Source organism: Oryctolagus cuniculus, chromosome 5, assembly GCF_964237555.1.
Source record: "Oryctolagus cuniculus chromosome 5, mOryCun1.1, whole genome shotgun sequence".
Classification (NCBI taxonomy): Eukaryota; Metazoa; Chordata; class Mammalia; order Lagomorpha; family Leporidae; genus Oryctolagus; species Oryctolagus cuniculus.
In genome coordinates this window covers 169,329,270-169,352,292 of record NC_091436.1, presented here as the reverse complement: position 1 = coordinate 169,352,292, position 23,023 = coordinate 169,329,270, and the positions used below count along the sequence as shown (strand labels likewise).

Genomic DNA, 23,023 nt, shown 5'->3' with positions numbered 1-23,023 from the left:
TTATCAGACACATCATTTCCAAATGTTTTCTCCCATTCTGTCAGCCGCCTCTTCACTCTGTTGAGTGTTTCCTTTGCTGTGCAGAAGCTTCTTAGCAGAGGTGATCCCATTTGTCTACGTTTGCTTTTATTGCCTGTGCTTCCAGGGTCTCATCAAAGAAGTCTTTGCCTGGGCTAATGTCTTGCAGCATTTCCCCTACGTTTTCCTCTGGTAATTTGATGGCTGCGGGAGTTTGTTTAGATCCTTGATCCACTATGAGTTGATTTTTGCAGCAGGTGAAAGGCAGGGGTCCTGTTTCAAACTTCCACATTTGGAAATCCAATTCTGCAATAGCATCTGATAAAGGGACTGTTCTCCAGGGAATGCCTTTAGCTCATCTGTCAGATTAGTGGGTTGTAAATGTGTGAGTTAATTTCTGGGGTCTCTATTAGGTTCCACTGCTCTACATGTCTGTTTTTGTGTCAGTACCAGGCAGTTTTGAATATAACTGCCATGTGGTATGTCTTGAAATCTGGTATTGTGATGCTTCTGGCTTTGGTTTTTTTTTTTTTACTGTTTAAGATTGCTCTGGTTATTCTGGGTCTTTTTTCTTTCCATATCAATCCTAGGGTTGTTTTTTTCTAGTTCTGTGAAGAATGTCTTGGAATTTTGATTGGGATCACACTGAATCTGTAAATTGCTTTGGGTAGCATGGACATTTTGATGATAAACTCTTCCAATCCATGAACATGGAAGATTTTCAATGTTTTTTTTTGTGTGTGTTTTCATCTATTTATTTTATTAATGTTTTGTAATTTTCATTGTAGGTATTCAAATCTTTGGTTAAATTTATCCCAAAGTATTTAATTTTTTTGTACCTATTATGAATAGGGCTGATTTTATAAATTCTTTCTCATCCAGCACATCATCGGTGTATAAAAATCTATTGGGGGCCAGCACTGTGATGTAGGGATAAGGCCCAAACCTGTGACACTGGTATCCCATCTGGACACTTGTTCAAGTCCCGGCTGCTCCACTTCAGATCCAGCTCTCTGCTCATAGCCTGGGAAAAGCAGCAGATGATGGCCCAGGTCCTTGGGCCCCTGCACCCACGGAGAGACCCAGAGGAAGCTCCTGGCTCCTGGCTTTGGTGCTGTGGCCATCTGAGGAGTCAACCAGTAGATGGAAGATTTCTCTCTCTCTCTCTCTGTAACTCTTTCAAATAAATAAATAAATCTTAAAAAAAACTATTGATTTTTGTGTATTCATTTTACATCCTGTAACTTTGCTGAATTCTCTTATGAGTTCTAATACTCTCTTAGTGGGGTCTTATGGTCCCCCGATGTAAATGTGCATGCCATCTGCAAACAGAGATAATTTAACTTCCTCCTTTCCACTTTGTATCCCTTTGGTATCTTTTTCTTGCTTAATGGCTCTGGCCAAAACTTCCAGAACTATACTGAATAATAGCGGTGAGAGCAGACATCCTTGTCTCGTTCTGGATTTTAGTGGAAATGCTTCCAGCTTTTGCCTATTCAATATGATGCTGGCTATGGGTCTGTCATTTACTGCCTTAACTGTGTTGATGTACGTTCCTTCTATATCCATTTTTTAATCATGAAAGAACGTTGTATTTAATCAAGTGCTTTCTCTGCATCTACTGAGATAATCATATAGTTTTTATCTTTCATTTTGCTGGTGTGATGTATTTTGTTTATTGCGTTTGATACTGAACCATTCCTGCATCACTTGTGTAAGTCCCACTTGGTCTGGTCAGATGATCTTTTTGATGTGTTGTTGGGATTTGCTAGTATTTTGTTGAGGATTTTTGCATCGATGTTCATCATGGATATTTGTTAAAAGTTATCTGTGTTGCTCTTGGTATATCTTTTTCTGGTTTTGGAATTAAGGTATTGCTGGCCTCATAGAATAAGTTTGTAAAGATTCCTTTTTTTTTTTTTTTTTGTGACAGGCAGAGTGGACAGTGAGAGAGAGAGACAGAGAGAAAGGTCTTCCTTTGCCGTTGGTTCACCCTCCAATGGCCGCCGCTGCAGCCGGCGCACCGCGCTGATCCGATGGCAGGAGCCAGGATCCAGGTGCTTTTCCTGGTCTCCCATGGGGTGCAGGGCCCAAGCACCTGGGCCATCCTCCACTGCACTCCCTGGCCATAGCAGAGAGCTGGCCTGGAAGAGGGGCAACCGGGACAGAATCCGGCGCCCCGACCGGGACTAGAACCCGGTGTGCCGGCGCCGCAAGGTGGAGGATTAGCCTATTGAGCTACGGCGCCGGCTAAGATTCCTCTCTTTTAATAGTTTTGAATAGTTTAAGGAGAACTGGAATCAGTTTGGTAAAATTCAGCAGTGAAGCCATCCAGTCCTGGGCTTTTCTTTGGAGGGAGGCTCTTTTTTTGTTGTTGTTTTTTGACAGGCAGAGTTAGACAGTGAGAAAGAGACACAGAGAGAAAGGTCTTCCTTCTGTTGGTTCACCCCCCAAATGGCTGCTACAGCTAGCGCTGTGCTGATCTAAAGCCAGGAACCAGGTGTTTCCTCCTGGTCTCCCATGGGGTGCAGGGCCCAAGCACTTGGGCCATCCTCCACTGCCTTCCCGGGTGACAGCAGAGAGCTGGACTCGAAGAGGAGCAACCAGGACAGAATGCAGTGCCCTGACCGAGACTAGAACCCAGGGTGCCAGTGCTGCAGGCGGAAGATTAGCCTAGTGAGCTGTGGCGCCGGCCTGGAGGGAGGCTCTTTAATACTGATGCAATATCCCTCTTGGTTATAGGTCTATTCTGGTTTTCTAGTCTTCCTGCCTCAATGATCATGTCTTCTTCATTCTTTCCTCCCCAATGTTTTATTATGAAAATTTCAAATGTATAGACTTTGGAAGAATTTTTACAGCAAAAACCATAGGTTCTACCCCTAACATTTATTTACCTTATCACACACGATCCATCTGTGTCCTGTTTTGACATACTTCAGCGTGCATAGCAGTGACCAGAGTATGCCAGTCCTTTTGTTCTGAGTTAGAATCTATGTACTACAACATGCACAGAACTCAAGGTCCCACCTGATGGACTCTGCCCAACATGTGCACCTGTGTCATGGAAACCTCAATCAAGGCACAGAACCACCACCCTGTGCCGCTCCCTCGAGTCCCTCCCCCCTCAATCTCAGTCACCCACAGGAAATCACTGCTTCGCGTTCTTCCACCACAGACGAGTTATGTTGTCATGCTCATGACACCCACACAGCACATGTGTGTTCGTGTGTGGCTCCCTTCAGTCAGCCATCCTGAGAGCCATCCACGCCGTGTCATTGGCTTGTCCTCTTGACTGCTGAACAGTATTTGCCTGTATGAACACAGGACCGTTTGTTTCGTGAACGGACACCGGGGAAGTTCCCAGCTTTAGGCTATTACACGTGGGAAGGCCATGGGCATTCTTACACTTGTTCTTTTCAAGGACAGAAGTTTGTTGTTGTTGTTGTTGTTTTTTAACAGGCAGAGTTAGACAGTGAGAGAGAGAGAGAGAGAGAGAGAGACAGAGAGAAAAGTCTTGCTTCCATTGGTTCACCCCCCAAATGGCCACTACGGCCGGCTGCTGTGCCAATCTGAAGCCAGGAGCCAGGTGCTTCTCCTGGTCTCCCATGGGGTGCAGGGCCCAAGCACTTGGGCCATCCTCCACTGCCTTCCCAGGCCACAGCAGAGAGCTGGACTGGAAGAGGAGCAACCGGGACTAGAACCTGCGGTGCCGGCATCGCCAAGGACAGAGGTTTTCCGTTCCAGCCGTGACGAGGATCAGGGTGACTGGGTTATCAGGCACACGTAGGCTCAGTTTTCAAACTACACTAGCTTTCCCTGAAGTTTCAGCTTTATATTGCCAACAACGTGAGAGAGCTCCATGCCCTCCAACCGCTGGTGCCATCTTTAACCTGCTTTATCTCGGTGGGTGTAACGGTGTATCACTGCAGTGTTAACGTTCATTTCTCCAGCCTGTACTAAGAGGCCAGGCTTACTGTTTCAGACATGCAATTACATGCATGCATTGCCCCAGAAGTCCCTGGCAATCTGTATATGTTTTCTCCAGTTAATCCTCTCTCTGTTCTCCATACCAGATACTTTCTATTGGTCTACAAGTTAACTGACTTTTCCCTTTGCCCTCCCTATCAGACATTCCTATACTGTATCTTTCCACTCTAGAATTTCCATTTAATTCCTTTGTTGGAGTTCCTACCTCTCTGCTCAAACTTCCCACCTACTGACTCACTATGAACATGTCATTCTACTTTACATCACTGAACTCAGCTGCTTTAAAACCCCCATCTGCTAATTCCAACAACTGGGCCCTCTTAAAACCTAGTCTTTCCTGTGCAAGGTGGGCCGTGCGTTCCTGTTTGTGTGCACACCTCAGTTTCAGCTAAGCTTGTCTGCTGGATGGTGTGAATGCTATGCTGTGGACGCTCTGGAGTCTGGAACATGCCTCTGAGGAGAGCTGAGTTTTCCTCTGTTTGTGGTGAGCTGTTACCTGATCTGGACTCAGACTGAAAATCCGCGGCTTCTGGCCAATTCGAGTCTTACTTCTGTTCTTCCAGTCGTGGCTGTGCTGGCTGCTGTGCAGTCTGCCTCGCACGTGCATTTCAGGGGACAACCAGAGACGCGGCAGTGCACACGAGGACTGTGTGGTGTTTTCTCTCTCCCTTCTGGGACACCTCCCTCACGTGCCTGTAGTGCTGGCTGTCCTAAAGCCTACTGGAGCCAGAAGGCAGTGGGTTTCACACTGGAGCTCCACGCAGCCCAGGCCTGGCTTCAGACCAACGTCCACAGAAAGTGGGGAACCTACCTGAGTGCCAGTTCTTTGAGAATCGCCCACCAGTCCATTGCGCATCCACAGGTATTTAAGTGTAGCTGTCATACAAGTGCACAGCGCTATCCCTGGAGGGCTGGCCATCCCTGGAGGGGGAGCTGGCACTGCTCTAGGAAGCCCACTCCCAGTGCACCCAGTGCACAGGAGGCTCAGAGGCAGGGGCACCGTGCCGTCTGCCTGCACACTTGGTCTCCCACCAGTTGGCTTCCGTGCATACCAAAAAACAAGTCGGTCGGCAGGGGTTGTGTTTGTTGTACTTATGGAATTCAAGTAACTAGGATGTCATCAACGGGAGGAATCTGTCAATTTCATAAGTGTCTTTAAAGTCTTGTTCTACTGTAAAGACTGGAACTTGCAGACAACGAATCACAGGCATGGCACACACAAGAAACACGACGGACGCTGCCAGTTACTAACTGCTGTCTGGCTAAGACTGGTGACTGAAGACAAAGGAACGTTCCGCGAGGGGTGGGGTGACTGGGTACCTGCAAAGCTCCGTTCTTGCTGAACGAGGAGACGCACTGCATCAGCCGACTCAGCTCCTCGGACACAGCCTCCACCACCCGGGACAGCACGCGGGGCACCAGCTCTTTGGAAATGGCGAAAACCTGACGGAAAGTTCCAAACAAGAAGAATGATGCACTGTGGGGCCGTTCCCGACTTGAATCTGCTCAAAATAAAATCACACACGGAAAAGAAAAAGCCCACAGGTCTTCTAAGCTACCAAAGTTGTGAACCGAAGGAAGGTACAGGTTTATACTTGAATTGTATTCACCGATTAATGCAAATAAAAATTTCTTTAAAAGAGCAACACTGGCAAATACAACTTTGGAGGGCATTGCTGGGTGCTGACAAACTAAACATTGGCTTCCATGCACAAGAAAGAGATAGGATTTTTACAAAAGATACCACTGAAATAGAAACACCCAGAGGCAGGCACTCCGCCCTGGTGGCTGAGACGCCGGCTGGAAAGCCCACGCAGGGCTGGGATTCTGGCTCAGCTCCCAACTCCAGCTTCCTGCGTACAGACCCACAGAGCTGTCAGACAACGGACCAAGTTTTTTTTTTTTTTTTTAAAGATGTATTTGTTTGAGTGGCAGAGTTATAGAGGGAGGAGGATAGAAAAATTCCTATATCTTAGTATCCCGTATCTCTAATATCTACACTTAATATTTATTATTTATCTGAGTGGCAGAGTTAGAGAGACAGTCTTTCATTCACTGGTTCACTCCCCAAGTGGCTGCCATGGATGGAGCTGGGCCGATCCGAAGCCAGGAGCCAGGAGCTCCCCTGGGTCTCCCATGTACGTGCAGGGGCCCAAGCACTTGGGCCATCTTCTGCTATTTATTAGGCCATTAGCAGCAGGGAGCTGGATGGGAAGTGGAGCAGATGGGAGATGAACTGGCGGCCATACGGGATGCCTGCCCCACCAATGGTGCTGGCATCAGCTCAAGTAGTTGAATTCCTGTTACCACATGGGAGACCCAGGCTAAGTTCAACTCTGACTCTTGGCTTTGGCCAGGCCTGGCCCCAGCTGCTGTAGGAATTCGGGAGTAAAACAGTAGGTGCTCTCTTTCTGCATCTTTCTGTGCTTCTGTCAAATAAATAAATAAATACATAAATGTCTGCTTAGTGTTTTATAACAGTTAAAAAAGCAAGGAGTCAGACTTGCCTTAGAATATCAGAGTTGTAGTGGGTAAAGCCGCCACCTGCAATGCCGGCATCCCACACGGGCACTGGTTCATGTCCCGGCTGCTCCTCTTCCCGGCCAGCTCCCTGCTAATGGCCTGGAAAGAGCAGCGCAAGACGGCCCAAGTGTTCGTGTCCCTGCACTCATGTGAAAAACCCATATGAAGCTCCTGGCTCCTGGCTTCGGCCACTGTGGCCAGCTAGGGAGTGAAGCAGTGGATGGAAGACTTCTGTCTCTCTCCCTCCCTCTCTCTAACTCTTTCAAACAAATCAAGAAATATTTCTTAAAAAGAATTATCTTTAAAACAGACCCTCCTCAAGCACAAGCGCCCTCCATCCCGGTGCAAGACTCCGTTCTGCACTGGACAATAAACTCTCCAGTTAAAAACACTCCCTTTTATTTGACATGCAACATTATTTGCAAGCTTCAGCGTTTGACGCTTTCACATCCAGAGTTACTGTTATCTGGAGTTTTCTAAATGAAAGTAAATCATATTTTCTTTGTAGGTTTTTCCCGTGTTCAGACTGAACCACTAGGATTCAATCTTTGGATAACAAACACAGCGTGAGGCTCCAGGAGAATCTGGGGCAGTTTTAAGATCACACGGCAGGTAGTAAATACTAATGCCATCAGCGGACGTCCACCTGAATCACTGGGCAGCTGCGAGGGGGCTGAGAGTCCTCACGCTTCTAAACAGCCTCCCGGCCACGGTCCTGGACATGCGCACAAGCCGCCTCCCAGGCACCAGCACCGGCGCCGACAACTCCCGCACGTGCACAGCCTCTCTGCCCTGCGGCACAGCACTACTGCCGGGGAGCGACGACTGTATGCTCCAGTTCTTACAGGAAGCTAACATAGCAGAAACAGCATTTTCCCATTTTCCACAAGATCACACTGAAAACATGACTCAGTACAAACAGGTCTGTGTGATAAAATGTGGCCTGATTTAAATCATACAAAAACTTAAGCTTCACAGAGTCATTGATACACCCCCTTTTACCAGTAAAGTACAGCTGTAATGTATTTTCCTTTATGATCTAGCTGCTTCAAAGTTAAAGTCAACTCAGGAAACCAGGCAGCAGTATCTTTTAAAAAATGTTTGTTTGTTTTATTTGAGATGGAGAGAAAGACATCTCGTCCACCAGATGACTCCGAAATGCCTGAGCTGGGAATTCAACCAAAGCCTCCACGTGGTGGCAGGGGCCCAACGACCTGAGCCATCACTACTGCACATCAGCAGGAAGCAGGACCAGAACAGGGTGGGACCCGAGCCCAGCACCGAGAGGGGACGCTGGCCTCCCAAGCAGCATCTTACCTCAGCACTAGGCACCCACCCTGGGAAACATCCTTTCAAATAGTCATGAATTTACTTGTTTTTTGAAAGATTTTATTTATTTGAAACTCAGAGTTGGAGGGGAGAGAGAGAGAGGGAAAGAGGGAGAGGTGGAGAGAAGGACAGAGAGAGGGAGACAGGGAGGGAGGAAGGGAGGGAGAGAGAGAAAGAGAATCTTCCATCCACTGGTTCGCTCTCCAAGTGGCTGCCACGGCTAGGACTGAGCCCGCAGCTGCTTCTGGGTCTCCCACGTGGGTGAGGGGCCCAAGGACCTGGGCCATCTTCTGCTGCTTTTCCCAGGCCATAGCAGAGAGCTGGATCGGAAGTGGGGCAGCCAAGACTCCAACCCTTGCCTATATGGGATGCCCAGGTTGTAGGCAGCGGCTTTCCCTGCTACACCACACTTCTGACCCCAGATTTACTTTCAATTATTAGAGAAGAAGACGGTTAAACAGATGCGTGGCAGAGTCGAGCTGCATGTTATGCATCCTAAGATATATTCTGAAGGGGAAAAAGACCACCATGAGAACCATGGAGCGTCCTCCTCTGCTTTTTCCTTATCCGCAGGTGTTAGGAACATCTAATGACAGCTTACCTCGGCATGCACAGCAATTATGTTCACCAGCGCTTCTTTCAAATAGTTCCTGACACCTGGAAGCAAGAAGGGGCGGGAGAGACAGTGAGTGGAGACACAGCCCTCCTCCCGCCCGCATCGCTGTGCACGCGCTGCTGCCTCTGCGCTTTTCTGAAGGAGACACAGAGAGTCTCTGTCTACTTCCTTTTGAGAACCAAACGGTGAAAGGACGATTTTCATACTGGTCAAAAAAAAAAAAGAAAAAGAAAGACAAGAAAAAGTGGCGGCGCGGGAGACAGGGTTGGAGCCTTCTTCCGTGGTTTCTCACTTCCGTCACTCTTGGTGCCCTCTTGATCTGCTGGCTTCACAGCCACTTCAGGAGCCCTTGAGGTCTCCACTCCAGGGACGACAGACAAAACGCAGGGGACAGGGCAGGACGGCCACGAAGCCCACAGAGCCTACTCTGAACGTCTGTCACAGCGTCTTACATCCGAGGTGAAAGTCAAACCTCTTCTGATCTTAAGGAATTGTTTCCAGGAGACGCTTTGCACAAACCTTGCTGAATCTGACTGCAAAGCAAGTTAACGATCACACAGAGGAAGATTCTGGATTCTCAGGATTAATGAAGACTTCTTTACTGAACACCAGATTTAAGAGTGCAAGGTCTGAAGTCACTGCCGTGGCTCACATCCACTTCATACCTACCAGCTGTGTGATTCTGGGCAGGAGGACCACAGCCCTGCCAGTATCTCATTTCTCTAGTGGGTATAAGAACCGCACCTATCGTGTAGGGGGGTAGTGCATGCAAGGCCCAGGACTCACAGCGCTCGTGAGACCTTGCATGATCATGACTTCGTGAGAGCCAAAAAGTAAAAGAAAAATGGTGCTTTATTGTAAGCCCAGAACATACTCATTTGAACTGGATATTTCAGAATGCCTTCTAGAAATAACTGCACACACCAAGAACCTTCTCAACAGAACAGGGAAAACTCCATGTTGCAAAATCATGACCAATTGTAGCAATATGAAGAACAATCTCCAGGGACTGCTGCTGTGGCACAGTAGGCTAAGCCTCCTCCTGCAGCGCCAGCACCCCTTATGGGCACCAGTTCTAGTCCTGGCTGCTCCTCTTCTGATCCAGCTGTCTGCTATGGCCTGGGAAAACAGTGGAAGATAGCCCAAGTCCTTGGACCCCTGCACCCACGTGGGAGACCTGGAAGAAGCTCCTGGCTTTGGATTGGCCGAGATCCAGCTGTTGCAGCCATTTGGGGAGCGAACCAGCAGACGGAAGACCTTTCTGTGTCTCTCAAATAAATAAATAAAATCTTAAAAAAAATAATCTCCTAGAATGTCATCTGTGCTGCTGATGACTTAGAAAAGTTGAGGGAGAAATCAAAAGAACTAAAATCCGCTTTCTGAATTGGCCCTTACAGCTTCCAAATACACGACTACTAGCTTTTGATTCTGTCGCATGCCATGGTGTTTAGTGTGTGCACCGCTGTTCTTCTGAGTAACCGGTTTCATCGACATTTCTTTGGGAAATGAAGTAACGCCATTTTGCTGATGAAAAGCCAAGGAAGCTGGGTAGAGAGTAATTACATAAAATACAGAAATTAACGGACTCTTCCTGATTGCAAAGTACGACGTCTGATCAGAGAGCAGAGGAGAGCACGGGGCCTACTACAAGTGAAAGTGAAATCAACCGGCTGGGAGACCAGAGAAGCTGTCTTCCTGCCAGAGGAAAGCCACACAGAGGTTCCCGTGGCGGTGCACAGGGGCCCTGCCCTGCTCTCACTCCTGAGCAGCCCTCCAGGCGTGTGTGCAAGGCACAGGGACGTGCAGCTCTGGCTCAGGGCTCCCAGCCACATGCCCAAGTACACATGTGTACATGCAGGTACACACCTGCACAGGGGCACTTCAGAAAGTTCATGGAAACCCTGTCCACTGAACTAAGAGAGAAGTTCGCTTTGGTGCAAAAAAAAAAGTTGAAATCTGTGCATAGGTTTTTCATAAGCATTTTCCATGATGTTTTTGAAGACCCCTGTATGCAAGGCCATATAAGGCCTGTGAAATCATTTGACGCCTCTCGAAGCAACTGCAGGTGGGACTTGAAATTCAGTAACTCTATGGCAGGCTAATTTTTAAGCTGATAATTTTGTATGGCCTGCAAATTTTATATAAAAGAAAAAAGGTTCCCCAGCCCTGGACTCCAGCATCTGCAGGCTGTGGTGTGTTTGTTCTTGGATACTGAGGGAGGACTGTGGATGCTCCAGATCTAAATAATAATGAGTTGACCAAGACCAGAGCAGCGTGGGAACATGAGGCTGGGTGTGTCTCGTGGCCTTTCCGGGTGTGTGTGTGTCTGTGTGTGTGCGCGCGTGTCTGTGTGAGAAGAAAGCAGGACACAGGGTGTAAGAGCACGGAGAGGACGACACCCCAGAAGGACCCTGGGCTGTCAGAGGGGACCTGGCCCTACACGTGCCGTCCAGCGGCCGAGGCCCTGCAGGGAATGACACAGGGATTAAGTTTCAAGGGCCCCTGGACCAGAATCTAACTTTCGGTTATGGCACTATTTTCTTGCTTCTTTATTTGGAAGGCAGAGCTAGTGAACAAGCGAGAGAGACAGATCTTCCATCTGCTGACTTACTCCCCAGACGGCCACAGCACTGAGGACTGGCCAGGCCGAGCCAGGAGCCAGGAGCACCGGCCAGGCCTCCCACACGAGGGTCAGGGACCCAAGCCCCTGGGCCTGCTGCCTCCCAGGTGGCGCTGAGCAGGAAGCCAGATGGAAAGCAGAGCGAGGACATGAATCCAGGCCTCCAGGGTGGGATGTGGGCACTGCAACTGCTGAGGCAAACGCCCACGCCTGGCACCATTTTCCAAGCAGCTGTGACCATGACAAAGGGACCACGTGTGGTTAATTTTGGTGGTAGAGGTCGAATCTCTTCCCACTGCACTTTATCCTGATTTTAATATCATCCACATTAATGGCTGATGACTGTGTTCAAGTTCAATCAGGTGACAAAAGGAAGAGCTGGGATTTGAATTCTGGCTTACCAAATACTAATTATACACGACCTTTCAGGCAACTGCCTACCCTGTGACGCCTCTCAGGGTAGAGATTATTATAATAATGCAGAGATTATTATATCTGTTTTGCTAACAAAGGTGTCAGGAAAATGTAATGCATTTTTCCCCTCATTCTTCAAACATTTAATGTGAATCGATCATGTGCTAGACACCACCAGGTGGTGGGATATGAAACTGAGCAAAACCTACCTGACACATGCCCCTCCCACCCCACCCCACCCCCCAGCCCTTAGGGAGCCCAGAGTGCAGTGGGAAGGAGCCCTCTGTCAACTCGGTACAGGCACAACTCACTCAGCACAAGCTGTGGTGACTGGAAAAGGCACGTGGATTTCCTGGTGAGTTCCAGCACCACGACTGTGTCAGGGCCGTCACTGAGCTGCGGCGGGTCCTGGTTTGTGGGTGAAGTTCCTTCGAGGGGTGTGGGAACTGCTCGACAGCTGGCCCTGACTGTCACGAGATGATGACAGCAAGCAGCCGGCGCAGGGCACGTGCAGCCTGCCTGCCGCGTGAGTGCTGCGACAGGCCTGCCTCTCCCGGTGCCCTCCCTCGCTGGCCTCACGGGAGGCTCCCTGGGAGCAGGGATTTTCACGGAGCTCTTGCCGTACCTGGCGCACTGGTTGTGCCGAGCACGGCTGGACGTCACCTACGCAGGACAGTGAGGGAAGCCCTTGCTCCTGCAGGGAGAGGCGCCATGACACGGGCCGAATCAGGCTGGACCTTAAAAGCTCGTGCTACTCATTCATTGGTCATCTCGGGACAAGTTTTGGAACTGCTCTTCAGTTTCTCTTTGTAAAACTGAGTAACATTTATTAAATGCAAGATTTTCTTAAAGAGACATATTTATTTTATTTGAAAGGCAGAGGTACAGAGATAGAGGGAGACAGAGAGACAGAGAGAGAGAGAGACAGAAAGGGAGGGAGGAGAGAGAATTTTTCATCTGCTGGTTCACTCTCCAAATGGCCACAACCACCAGGTCTGGGCCAGGCAGAAGCCAGGAGCCAGGAGCTTCTTCTGGGGCTCCCAGGTGGCTGCAAGGGGCCAGGGACTTGGGCCATCGTCTGCGGCTTTCCCGGGCCATAGCAGAGTTGGACGGGAAGTGAAGCAGCCAGGACGTGCACTGGCGCACATGCGGGATCCCGATGGAGGCCGGAACAGGAACAGGCACTACACTACCAGTGCAGGCCCCATAAACGAAATGCTTTTAAGAGGCTAAGGGTGCACCTGCTGGACGGTGGGCACGGAAGAAAGGGGAGGTGCTCGGACTGGTTCCTGCTGCCACCCTCCGGCCCTGGTATTTCTAGATGCTGCTCGTGGATCACCCCTCCTGTCCTCTGGGGGAGCTATGTCCCTCTCTCCCACAGTGTGACCACTGATTGATATCGACCTCCCCTACTGGACCGGGAACTCCACAAACATAGCCATCAGCTGTCACTCTCCTCTGTACCCTTAGCGCACGTCACAGTGGCTGGCACATAGTAGGTATTCACAAAATATTCAAGAGTGAAGGAATAAAAAAGGTAAAGACCACACCTGTCTCAGTGACTACTAAGTTTTTGGGACCCGATCATCTAAATAAATCACTAAGTGAACACATAAGAGAAAAACTTCAACACGTGTAGGAGTCTATGATGGCCGCAGCCAAGACACCGGAGAGACGCTGCAGTTCACAGCAGCAAACGTTCCCGGGGAAGGCGTGCCTCTCTGACTTCTGGCAGGGCCCCGGAAGAGGACGACAGGCCAGGCCTTCTGAGGTTACCATTTGAATAAAGACAGGACAACAGTGACGCTGCGGCCCGAGCTGCTCGCTTTCAAATACGCTTTCTCTGTCAGGCTCTCCGCCGAGAGCGTCCTTCCAACCGTGACCGTCGGGTATCTGCTGAAGGCTCTCCGTGCCCCAGACGCTTAGGAAGACGCCCAGAGGGGTGAGGACACGGCGGACACTCCCTCGGTGTGTCGGAGTCCTGGGCCTCAGCTTGGGCGCCCGCAGGCAGGGCCGTGAAAGGGCAAGTGTGTGGCCCAGATACTCTCGGTGTGGACAGGGTCTGCAGAGAAAACGGGGCAGACCCACGGGCTCCTTGGAGCTTACACATAAACAGCGTGTTACTATGATGTCGTAGGATTGTTTTTGCAAAGGTTACTCTTAGATAATCCCCCACAACTTTCCATGTGATTTAAGCGAGGGAATGAGAAACAGCTTCTAAGCACTTGCAGTATGTGTGTCTACTCTCTGAATATGAAATTAGAATGTGTCATGATAGCTGACAAGTGTCCCCACCCACACAGCGTTGGCCTTGACTGCCACTGAGCGTGGAAATTCCCCCTGGAGAGGACGCGGCCGCGGCGACTCTGAGCGAGGACTGGCAGGCTGCAGCCCGCAAGGTGGGCTTCCTCCCGGTCAGCCAGCGCAGCCTCACCCTTCTCCAGCCACAGGGAGCTCAGGGTCACAGTCAAAATGAAAACAGCAGCCTCTTTCTTGGTGTATTTGTCAGTTTCTCCTCTTAATCAAGTATGGAGGGTGCCTGATTCTGGAACAGGCTCACTATTAAGAGTATGTGCGGGCGCCCATGTCACATGCCAGACATGACTGCAAGTTCTGGGCACACAGCTGTTCCTGCACACGTGCGCGCACGCACACACACACACACACACACAGCCGCTTCCTCCTTGGCACGCCTTGCATTCGAGTAGACACACACTCAGATTTAATAAAGCCAGTGCCCGTCAGCCACAGGGCAGACAGACGCCTTCTCATCTGTACTACTGGAATATAGAAGTACATCTGTACTTCTATCTGAACTACTGGAATTCGTAGAAGACTTTGGTAAAGTGGCAGGACATAAAATCAATACATAAAAATCAACAGCCTCTGTATACACAGACAATGCCATGGCTGAGAAAGAACTTCTAAGATCAACTCCATTCACAACAGCTACAACAAACAAAAACAAAAACAAAAAAGTAGACTGAGGAAGGGAACCACGGCCAAACTGTTCTGGCCAATGGTGAAACCACACAGGCAGCCGGTGGGGTCCGTGCTGAGGAGGGAGACAGCATCTCTCACGCAAATGCTCCTTCGCGCCCCCGCTGAGAAGTCTGCGCTCCTCCTGTGCCCGTCTCACGGAGCAGTGCTCAGCGGTCAGTAACTCCCACTGCCAAACGTGCAGCTGGGTATTGGAGTGCCCTGACACATCAGTTCATTCCTGTGAGCTTCAGGTTTTCTTTAACATGTGGGAAGACGCTTTGTAAGTTACACAGTGCTATACAGATAGAGACTTGATTCTTATTATTAAAAATTTGGACAAATTTGCTAGGTAGACCACTCGAGAGAAATGTCTTCATTAAAGAACTGAGTATCTTGGGGCCAGCGCTGTGGTGTAGTAGGTTAAGCCTCCACCTGCAGTGCCAGCATCCCATATGGGCACCAGTTAGAGTCCCAGCTGCTCCACTTCTGATCCAGCTCCCTGCTAATGTACCTGGGAAAGCAGGGGAAGATGGCCAAGTGCTTGGGCCCCTGCACCCATACATCATATTAACAAATCGAAGAACAAAAACCATATGATTATCTCAGCAGATGCAGGGAAAGTATTTGATAAAATACAACACCTTTTCACGATGAAAACTCTAAGCAAATCGGGTCTAGAAGGAACATTCCTCAACACAATCAAGGTAATTTATGACAAACCCACGGCCAGCATCGTATTGAATGGGGAAAAGTTGGAAGCCTTCCCACTGAGATCTGAACCAGACAAGGACACACACTCTCACCACTGCTACTCAATACAGTCCTGGAAATTTCAGCCAGTGCCATTAGGCAAGAAAAAGAAATCAAAGGGATTCAAACTGAGAAGGAGGAAGTCAAAGTAGCCCTTTTTGCAGACGACATGATTCTATATCTAGGGGATCCAAAGGACTCCACTCAGAGACTATTGGAATTCGTAGAAGACTTTGGTAAAGTGGTAGGATATAAAATCAACACATAAAAATCAACAGCCTTTTATATACACAGACAATGTTATGGCTGAGAAAGAACTTCTAAGATCAATCCCATCCACAACAGCTACAAAAACACAAAAACAAAACAAAACAAACAAACAAAACACCACGTGGGAGTCCTGGAAGAAGCTCCTGGCTCCTGGTTCCGGATCGGCCCAGTTCTGGCCACTGCAGCCATTTGAGGAGTGAACCAGCTGATGGACGACCTCTCTTTCTGCCTGTAACTTTGCCTCTCACGTAAATAAATAAATCATTTTTTTTAAATAAAGAACTGAATATCCAATAATCTGGACTGATGAAATCTTTGTTCTTAACTTTTTGTATTTTGAAAATTGGATAAAGCAAATGTTCATCAAAAAAAAAAAAAAAACCAAAAAACCTGAAAACGATTCAGCGGAAGCTCACATAACAATCAATAAGAGCCCCTCCTCCACCCATCACCCCAGCAATCACAACTCTGGACAACGCAATCCTTCCAGATTTTTTCCCTAGCAATACATCTTCTTTCCTGAAAAAGCGACATGACACGACACATCCTCCTCACACCTGATTACTCCTTCCCATAATCTAGCTCTTCGGTTTTAATCATCTTTATTTTTTGGAGGCGTTTAGGATTCGCAGAAAGAGGAAACAAGCCTGCCCAGCGCCGCAGAGCTCCGGCTCCCGGGCCCTCCCACGCAGAGCCTCCCCAGGGCCAGCCTGCGCGCCGCGGTGCTGCACAGTCGACGCGAGGGTTGCTCACGGTGTTGCGTCTTCTATAAATTCGGCCGCAGCTAGGACATGCATCTGCCGTCAGTGTCCCGAGTATTTCACAGTCCGAACGGCCCTCTGTGCTCCCTCTCCTACCTCCCCCTTCCGCCCTGCTAGCTCCCGGCAGCCACTGCCCCCTTCCCTCTCCCGCGCGCCACGCAGCTGCAGTTGTCCAACGAGTGGGCTTTTCTCGTTGGCTTCCTTCCTCCAAGTCCTCTCGCGGTCTGAGCGCTCGACTCTGCGCGGTGTAGTACTCCATCATCTGCGCGCACCACCTGCCGGAGTACATCTTAGCTGCTTCCAAGTTTCGCCAACTACGAATAAGGCTGCGAGGAACACGGGTGAGCGGGTTTTCGTGCAGGTCCAAGTTTTCAGCTCCTCTGGGTGGACGTCAAGCAGCGCCGCTGCGGGATGCCACGGTCAGGGCGCGCCTCGTTTCCGAGTCTGCGGCTTGTCCTCCCAAGCGGCCGGAGCACTCTGCAGTCTCACCGCAGCGAGCCAAGCTGCTGTGGCAACGTCCCTGGGGCACTTGGTGTGTCAGCGCTCTGGGTTTGGTCCTTCTAAGAGGAGTGTGCTGGTATCCCACTGCTGTGTTCATTTACAAATCCCTAGTGAGGCATGACGCTGAGTATCCGTGTATCTTCCTCGGTGAGGTGTCTGTTAAGGTCTCTGGCCTGTCTTCCAAGCAGACCTTCTTCCATGATGACAACTCTACTTATAATTCCCAGCACCTGCCTGGTATCCTCCAACATGGGTGTGTCATGATTCATTTAACCACGCTCTGATTGTTACACAGTGATGTTACCTTTCTGTGTTCGGTACTATAATTCTGCAAGGAACACAGGTGCCTGTGTCCTAACAGAATAATTTCTGTAAGGAATCTTTCTGAAAGTGCAATTGATGAGTCGGTAGGTTTCCTCTTTTGATGGACTCTGTCAGGCTGTCATTCAAAAGGCCATTCGAAATGACACGCTTGTTTCTTCATGCCTTCTATTTTAACATGGATTCCCTGACTGCAACAATTAATAGTTTCCCTAATATACGCTTCTCCTCCAGGTAGCTTCTCCTCCGGTATTTACTAGTCCGTTTAAAACATTCTTAAAACTCCCTTGATAAAACTTTTCATTAAAACAACATTTTAAGCAAAACAGAAAGGTCAAAGGAAATTTACTAGAAGTTACACAAGACTCCTACCAATCTGACTGTGTGAGATGTGTAAGGGAGCCGAGGAGGAAGGGCACTGTGTAGTTACAGAAAACAACCGCGATTCCACCCGTCCTATACCAAGAATGCAAACCTTTCCATGAAGCACTTCCTGTCACACTTGGACAGACGCAAGGGCTCTGCCTCGTGTTGTTGTGAAAGATGACAGCCTGCAGTCAACACAGAGCAGTCAGGCTCTGGAAACTCTGGAGTTGCTACTACCTCCTGTGTAAACCACATTTCCTGTTTTTAACCCTGTGCCCTAAATCAGTTATTACTCCTAGTCTACTGACAAAAATAGATCAAAAATACTATAAATATCCCACAATGTACTTTTTTTATTGTCAAACTGAAAGAGTACATGAAAGAACTTGGGTGTTGTTTTGTTAAGTGATCAGCTCTTCAATTAGACTCTGAAGGCCTAGCAAAATTACTGCCTATTAAGAAAAGGTACCCAGAAAGTCTATCTGCGTTGACCAGACAGAAAGGCCTACATCTCCTGCGGCACGATCAGCGTCTGCTGGGACAGAGAACGGTGATAAGCCCCCGGCTTTCACGATTTAGCGTACTTGCTCTCAAGTTGATGAGTGCCTCCTCCTAGACAGCAGACTTCTAACCCGAACCTCTGAAGAAGGGTGCCCTCCAGGTGCGGTGTCTGAGAACTGCTTCGGCCGCTACAGCTTTCTGTCTTCAATCCCAGGATCCTTCCCCCGCCTTTCCTTTCTTCTTCTTCTTCTTCTTTTTTTTTTTTTATTTAATCAATATACTCTCCACTGATCAATAAGATCAGTGTGAATAGGAACACTCTTTTAGCTAACAGAAAACATCACCAGCAGCAGAAATAAGTGAAATGATTTCATGGTTTTTTTTTTTTTCCCTCAATAACGATTTATATTTTTAAGAGTTCAGCATTTGTAACTTTCACAAACAGCTTTCAAGACTCAAATTACAGGCAAGAGAAACAACTGCCCTTCTCATTTCAAAAGTTAAAGCATGCAGGCCACAGCTGTAGTGCAGCAGGCAGAGCCACTGCCTCCAGCAGCAGCATCTCAAGTGGGCGCTGGTTCGAGTCCCGGCTGCTCCACTTCCCGTCAAGCTCCCTGCTAATGGCCTGGGAAAGCAGCAGCGGATGGCCCAAGTGCCTGGGCCGCTACCACCCTTTTGGGAGACCTGGATGGCGTTCCTGGCTCCTGACTTTAGTCTGGCCCAGTATTGGATTTTGTGGTCATCTGAGTGAACCAGAGGATGGAAGAGCTCCATCTGTCTCTCCTTCTCTCTCTCTAACTCAGACCTTCAAATGAAAAACAAATCTTTAAAAACAAGAAGTTAAAGAATGAAGTATAAAACAGACCATGGATTATCCTGACATATAACAGTTTGGGACACTTCATGCAGTTAGTGTAAAATGTCACTTTCATCATTCAGAAGCTTGATGCACTAAATTTTGGGCTTAAAGGTAGGAAGTTAATTTAACAAGACTGAAAAATTATACTTATTTGTTTCAGGTTAGTCTTTTGGCAAATAAAACATTTTTTTATTGGAAAAGTGTAAGTGACAAGAAAACAGGATCCATTCTACACATGAAATGAGCATCTGCCGTACACCGTGAACGGCCAGTCCTGGGCAGAGCACTCCCTCCACAGGTGGGTCTGGGGGTGACTGCTCAATTTTCAAATTCCCAGGAAGTCTTTTTTCTTAAGTAATAATAATGATTTCAATGAAATTAAAATATTCGTGAGACGCATGGCTCAGGCCGAATCTGGGCTCTGTCCCCTAGCTGTGCGGCCTCTGTGGGTGAGTGAGTGGAAACCGGGAAGCCCCCCCCGCCCCCCCCCGGCCAGTGCTCGGCAGATTCTGGAAAGCGCTGGGTGGTTCTGTCCTGTCACCGAGCAGTCACTGCACTGCTAAGACTGGACTCATTACCATGGAACACAGGAAGAGCTAATAAGGGACAGTCTCCAGATGGCCACAATGGCTGGAGCTGTACAGATCCGAAGCCAGGAGCCAGGAGATTTTTCTGGGTCTCCCATGTTGGATGCAGAGGCCCAAGAACTTGGGCCATCTTCTACCGCTTTCCCAGGCCATAACAGAGCTGGATGAGAAGTAGAGCAGCCGGGACTCGAACTGGCGCCCAGATGGGATGCTGGCACTGCAGGCGGTGCTCTACCCGCTATGCCATAGCGCCAGCCCCTAGTATTTCATTTTCAACAGCGCACACTTAAAACCTCAAAAGGCCAGCCCTGGAGCTGTGATGACCCATGCTGTTCCCTGGCTCCCGACGTGCCGTTCCTACAGCCATGCACACCGGGGTCTCGGCTGCAGTCCCACAGGCACCTGAAAGCAGGCCGATGCCTGAGCAAACACCCAGGCCCACAGGATTCTCAGAGCATCGGACTCCAGTTGCTTGCCCAGGAGTTCCTTTGTTTGACACCTGTCGAGAACTTATCACATAAGGGGCTCCCTGCAGTGGGGGCTTCAACAGTGACCAAGGCACTGTGCCTGTCAGGATGCACAGTCCAGGAAAGCGGTCTTGGAAGTTTCTGATTGCTCAAATCAGAGGTAAAAGAGTGACTGGGCCTGCTGGTGTGTGTGTGTGTGTGTGTGTGTGTGTGATTCTAGTGATATAAACACGTCACCTCTAATTTATAAATATATGTACCACAATGTTAATGTATTCTGTATACCACAAAAATATATATGAAATAAAAATTTACAAAACTCCCTATACAAAACTTAAGAAAAATATCAGAAAAGGAAGAAATGAAGAGGAAACAGTGATCACTCGTGTGGTTCAGCTAAGATATGTTACAGCTCAAAGACCACCCAATGATCTCAGCACTGGGGGCAACAGCCGGTGCACTTCCTGCTCACGGCTGCATCCAGGCAGGTCACACGGGCAGACTCCTGGGCCTCGCAGGGATCCGGCCTCAGAGAGGCTGCTCCTTCCCACATTCTTCCCAACCACCCGAGCGGGGCAGAGTGGGAAGAGCAGGAGCTGGTTAGCTCACGGCACGGTCCACAGGGCCGGGCCAGGCCTCCGTGGGTACAGAGCCCAAATCCTTTTCCAGGGAGCAGAGGAGGACGAGACAACGATCCACAATTATTTACAGTCAGCTTGGCGCTCAGCAGTATAGAGTGGTTCAGAACTGAAGCTGAAATGACTGAGGGTCTATCTTTAAGTTCACTGTACTTGGACACTTGGCTCTAGGGGCTTCTGTAGCTAAGAAACTATGACCCAGCGGTTTGGAAGAGTATCGGCAAGAGGTGCGCAATGGGCTCCGATGACTAACCGACTGTCAACGCTTTCAGGTCGACTGATGCTGCCTCCCATCTCTCTCAAAATCAAGCAGAATTACATAAGGTAAAGTGCCCAGCCCTCATATATACAGCCTGACTCGGCTTCCCTTTTGTGACACATATACCTACGTCCAGTATCCCAGCAGATCCGCCGTGCTGCTTCCTGGTCCAAAGAGTGACTGCTATCCTGGCCTCTGTCCTCAGAGGCTGCGGTGCCGGCTCAGGATCACCGGAGGTGAGCGGGACGCATGCTTTCCTGGCTCGCTTCTTCCTCCCAACACTCCCACCCGTGAGAACGGCGGGGGCTGCTGCACACGGGGGAGCGTGCCTGTCTTCACTACGGCACAGGACTGTACGCCGTGCCCGTCTCATGAGGCACTCACTCGTTCTCCTGCTCCCAATTTCCAGCTATTCCAAACGGGGCTGTTACGGATCCAGCTGGTCACGTCTCTTGGTGGGAATGAATGCTCGTTTTTCTCAGCGAGCAGAGTGGAATGGAACTGGGTCACGGCCAGCACGCCCAGTATCTTTCAAGTGCACGGCCTGTCTGCCCGTGGGGACTGCAGCAGGGCGGCACTGGTCTGCGTGCTCCCGTGTCCACAAGTAGCCCAGCTCTAGCTTGAAAAAGAAAAAAAAATCACTGCACTTTGCTTCCTTAGCAGAGTATAAAAAGGAGCCATAGCACAAACCAAAAAATAAGGAAAATAAAAAAGAAGAGTAGTTAGGTTTTCGGCCCAGCCTTTAAGATGCCCGTGTCTCACAGCGGGGTGCTGAGGTTGGACGCCCCCCTGCCTCCCGGCTCCAGCTTCCTGCTAGAAGACGGCAGCCACGGCCTCTCACAGAGGGGTGCTGAGGTTGGACGCCCCCCTGCCTCCCGGCTCCAGCTTCCTGCTAGAAGATGGCAGCCATGGCCTAGGCTTCCAGGCCCCTGCCACTCTCATGGGAGACCTGGATGGAGTCCCTGGCTCCCAGCTTCAAGCCCTGACTGTTTCAGATATTTGGGGGAGTAAATTAATGGACAGGAGCTCTCTCGCTCGCTCTCTCGCAGTCTCTCTCCTTCCCCCTCCCCCCGCCTCCCAAATTTTTAAAAATTGTTTTAAAAGAAGAAGAAAAAAATCCCCAAGAATATATAGCAATTTTCTTTTCATTTATACCACCCAACCGTAGAGTACAAGAATATTCATTTCTTTCCTACCATCATATTTAAAAGTCAGCGGAGGTGGCTTTCTATGGTTTCATAAAACCCAGCATTAAAGCCCTTCAATACACAAACTCGCTGAATGCGTTCTAATCACAGGCTGTCACACCGCTTATAGCCAGAAATGGCCGCAATTCCAGGAAAGAAAAATGGATGCTTCAAGTTATATTTATGAATTTACTTTGGTTGTCACTCAAAACTCTTGATTATTAGTATGAGATATTACCACCAAATTGAAGTAAATTGATCCCCAAAAGACTCCATATTCCAAGTAAACAGTCTGTGTAATAAAAAGATTTTACTAACATTGTCTTTAATTTGCTCCCATACTGCTTGGCTGTATCTTGTTCCAAACACGTAAAACCTAGCCACTAACGATTTTTGTGCTGTCTATGTGATGTCGACATTAGGCACATGCATTAGCTTGTTAATTATTTAATACATGTATTTCTGGACAGTGGTGAGGAGGCAGAAGGACAAGTCCTGGGCTTTCAACCAGATGCTGCTCCAGGCCTTATATACGTCACCAGGCCTTATACACACGTAACCAGCCTTATACACACATCACCAGCCTTATACACACGTCACCAGCCTTATACACACGTCACCAGGCCTTATACACATCACCAGCCTTATACACACATCACCAGGCCTTATATATGTCACCAGGCCTTATACACACGTAACCAGCCTTATACACACGTCACCAGGCCTTATACACACGTAACCAGCCTTATACACACGTCACCAGCCTTATACACACGTCACCAGGCCTTATGCACATCACCAGCCTTATACACACATCACCAGGCCTTATATATGTCACCAGGCCTTATACACACGTAACCAGCCTTATACACACGTCACCAGGCCTTATACACATGTCACCAGCCTTATACACACGTCACCAGGCCTTATACACACGTAACCAGCCTTATACACACGTCACCAGGCCTTATACACACGTCACCAGCCTTATATACACGTAACCAGCCTTATACACACGTCACCAGGCCTTATACACACGTCACCAGGCCTTATACACACGTCACCAG

The 23,023-nt window shown here is 49.0% G+C and overlaps 1 protein-coding gene across 4 annotated transcripts in view; it reads right to left on the bottom strand.

Annotated features, from left to right (window-relative positions):
* Positions 1 to 23,023, bottom strand: part of EXOC2 (exocyst complex component 2) — a gene marked incomplete in the record, with an annotated part of 247,499 nt that overhangs the window by 35,941 nt on the left and 188,535 nt on the right. For all 4 annotated transcript variants that reach the window (XM_070074885.1, XM_070074882.1, XM_070074883.1 and 1 more), the window contains 2 exon segments: positions 5,326 to 5,448; positions 8,459 to 8,514. In XM_070074885.1, the coding sequence (XP_069930986.1) occupies positions 5,326 to 5,448; positions 8,459 to 8,514 (179 nt within the window).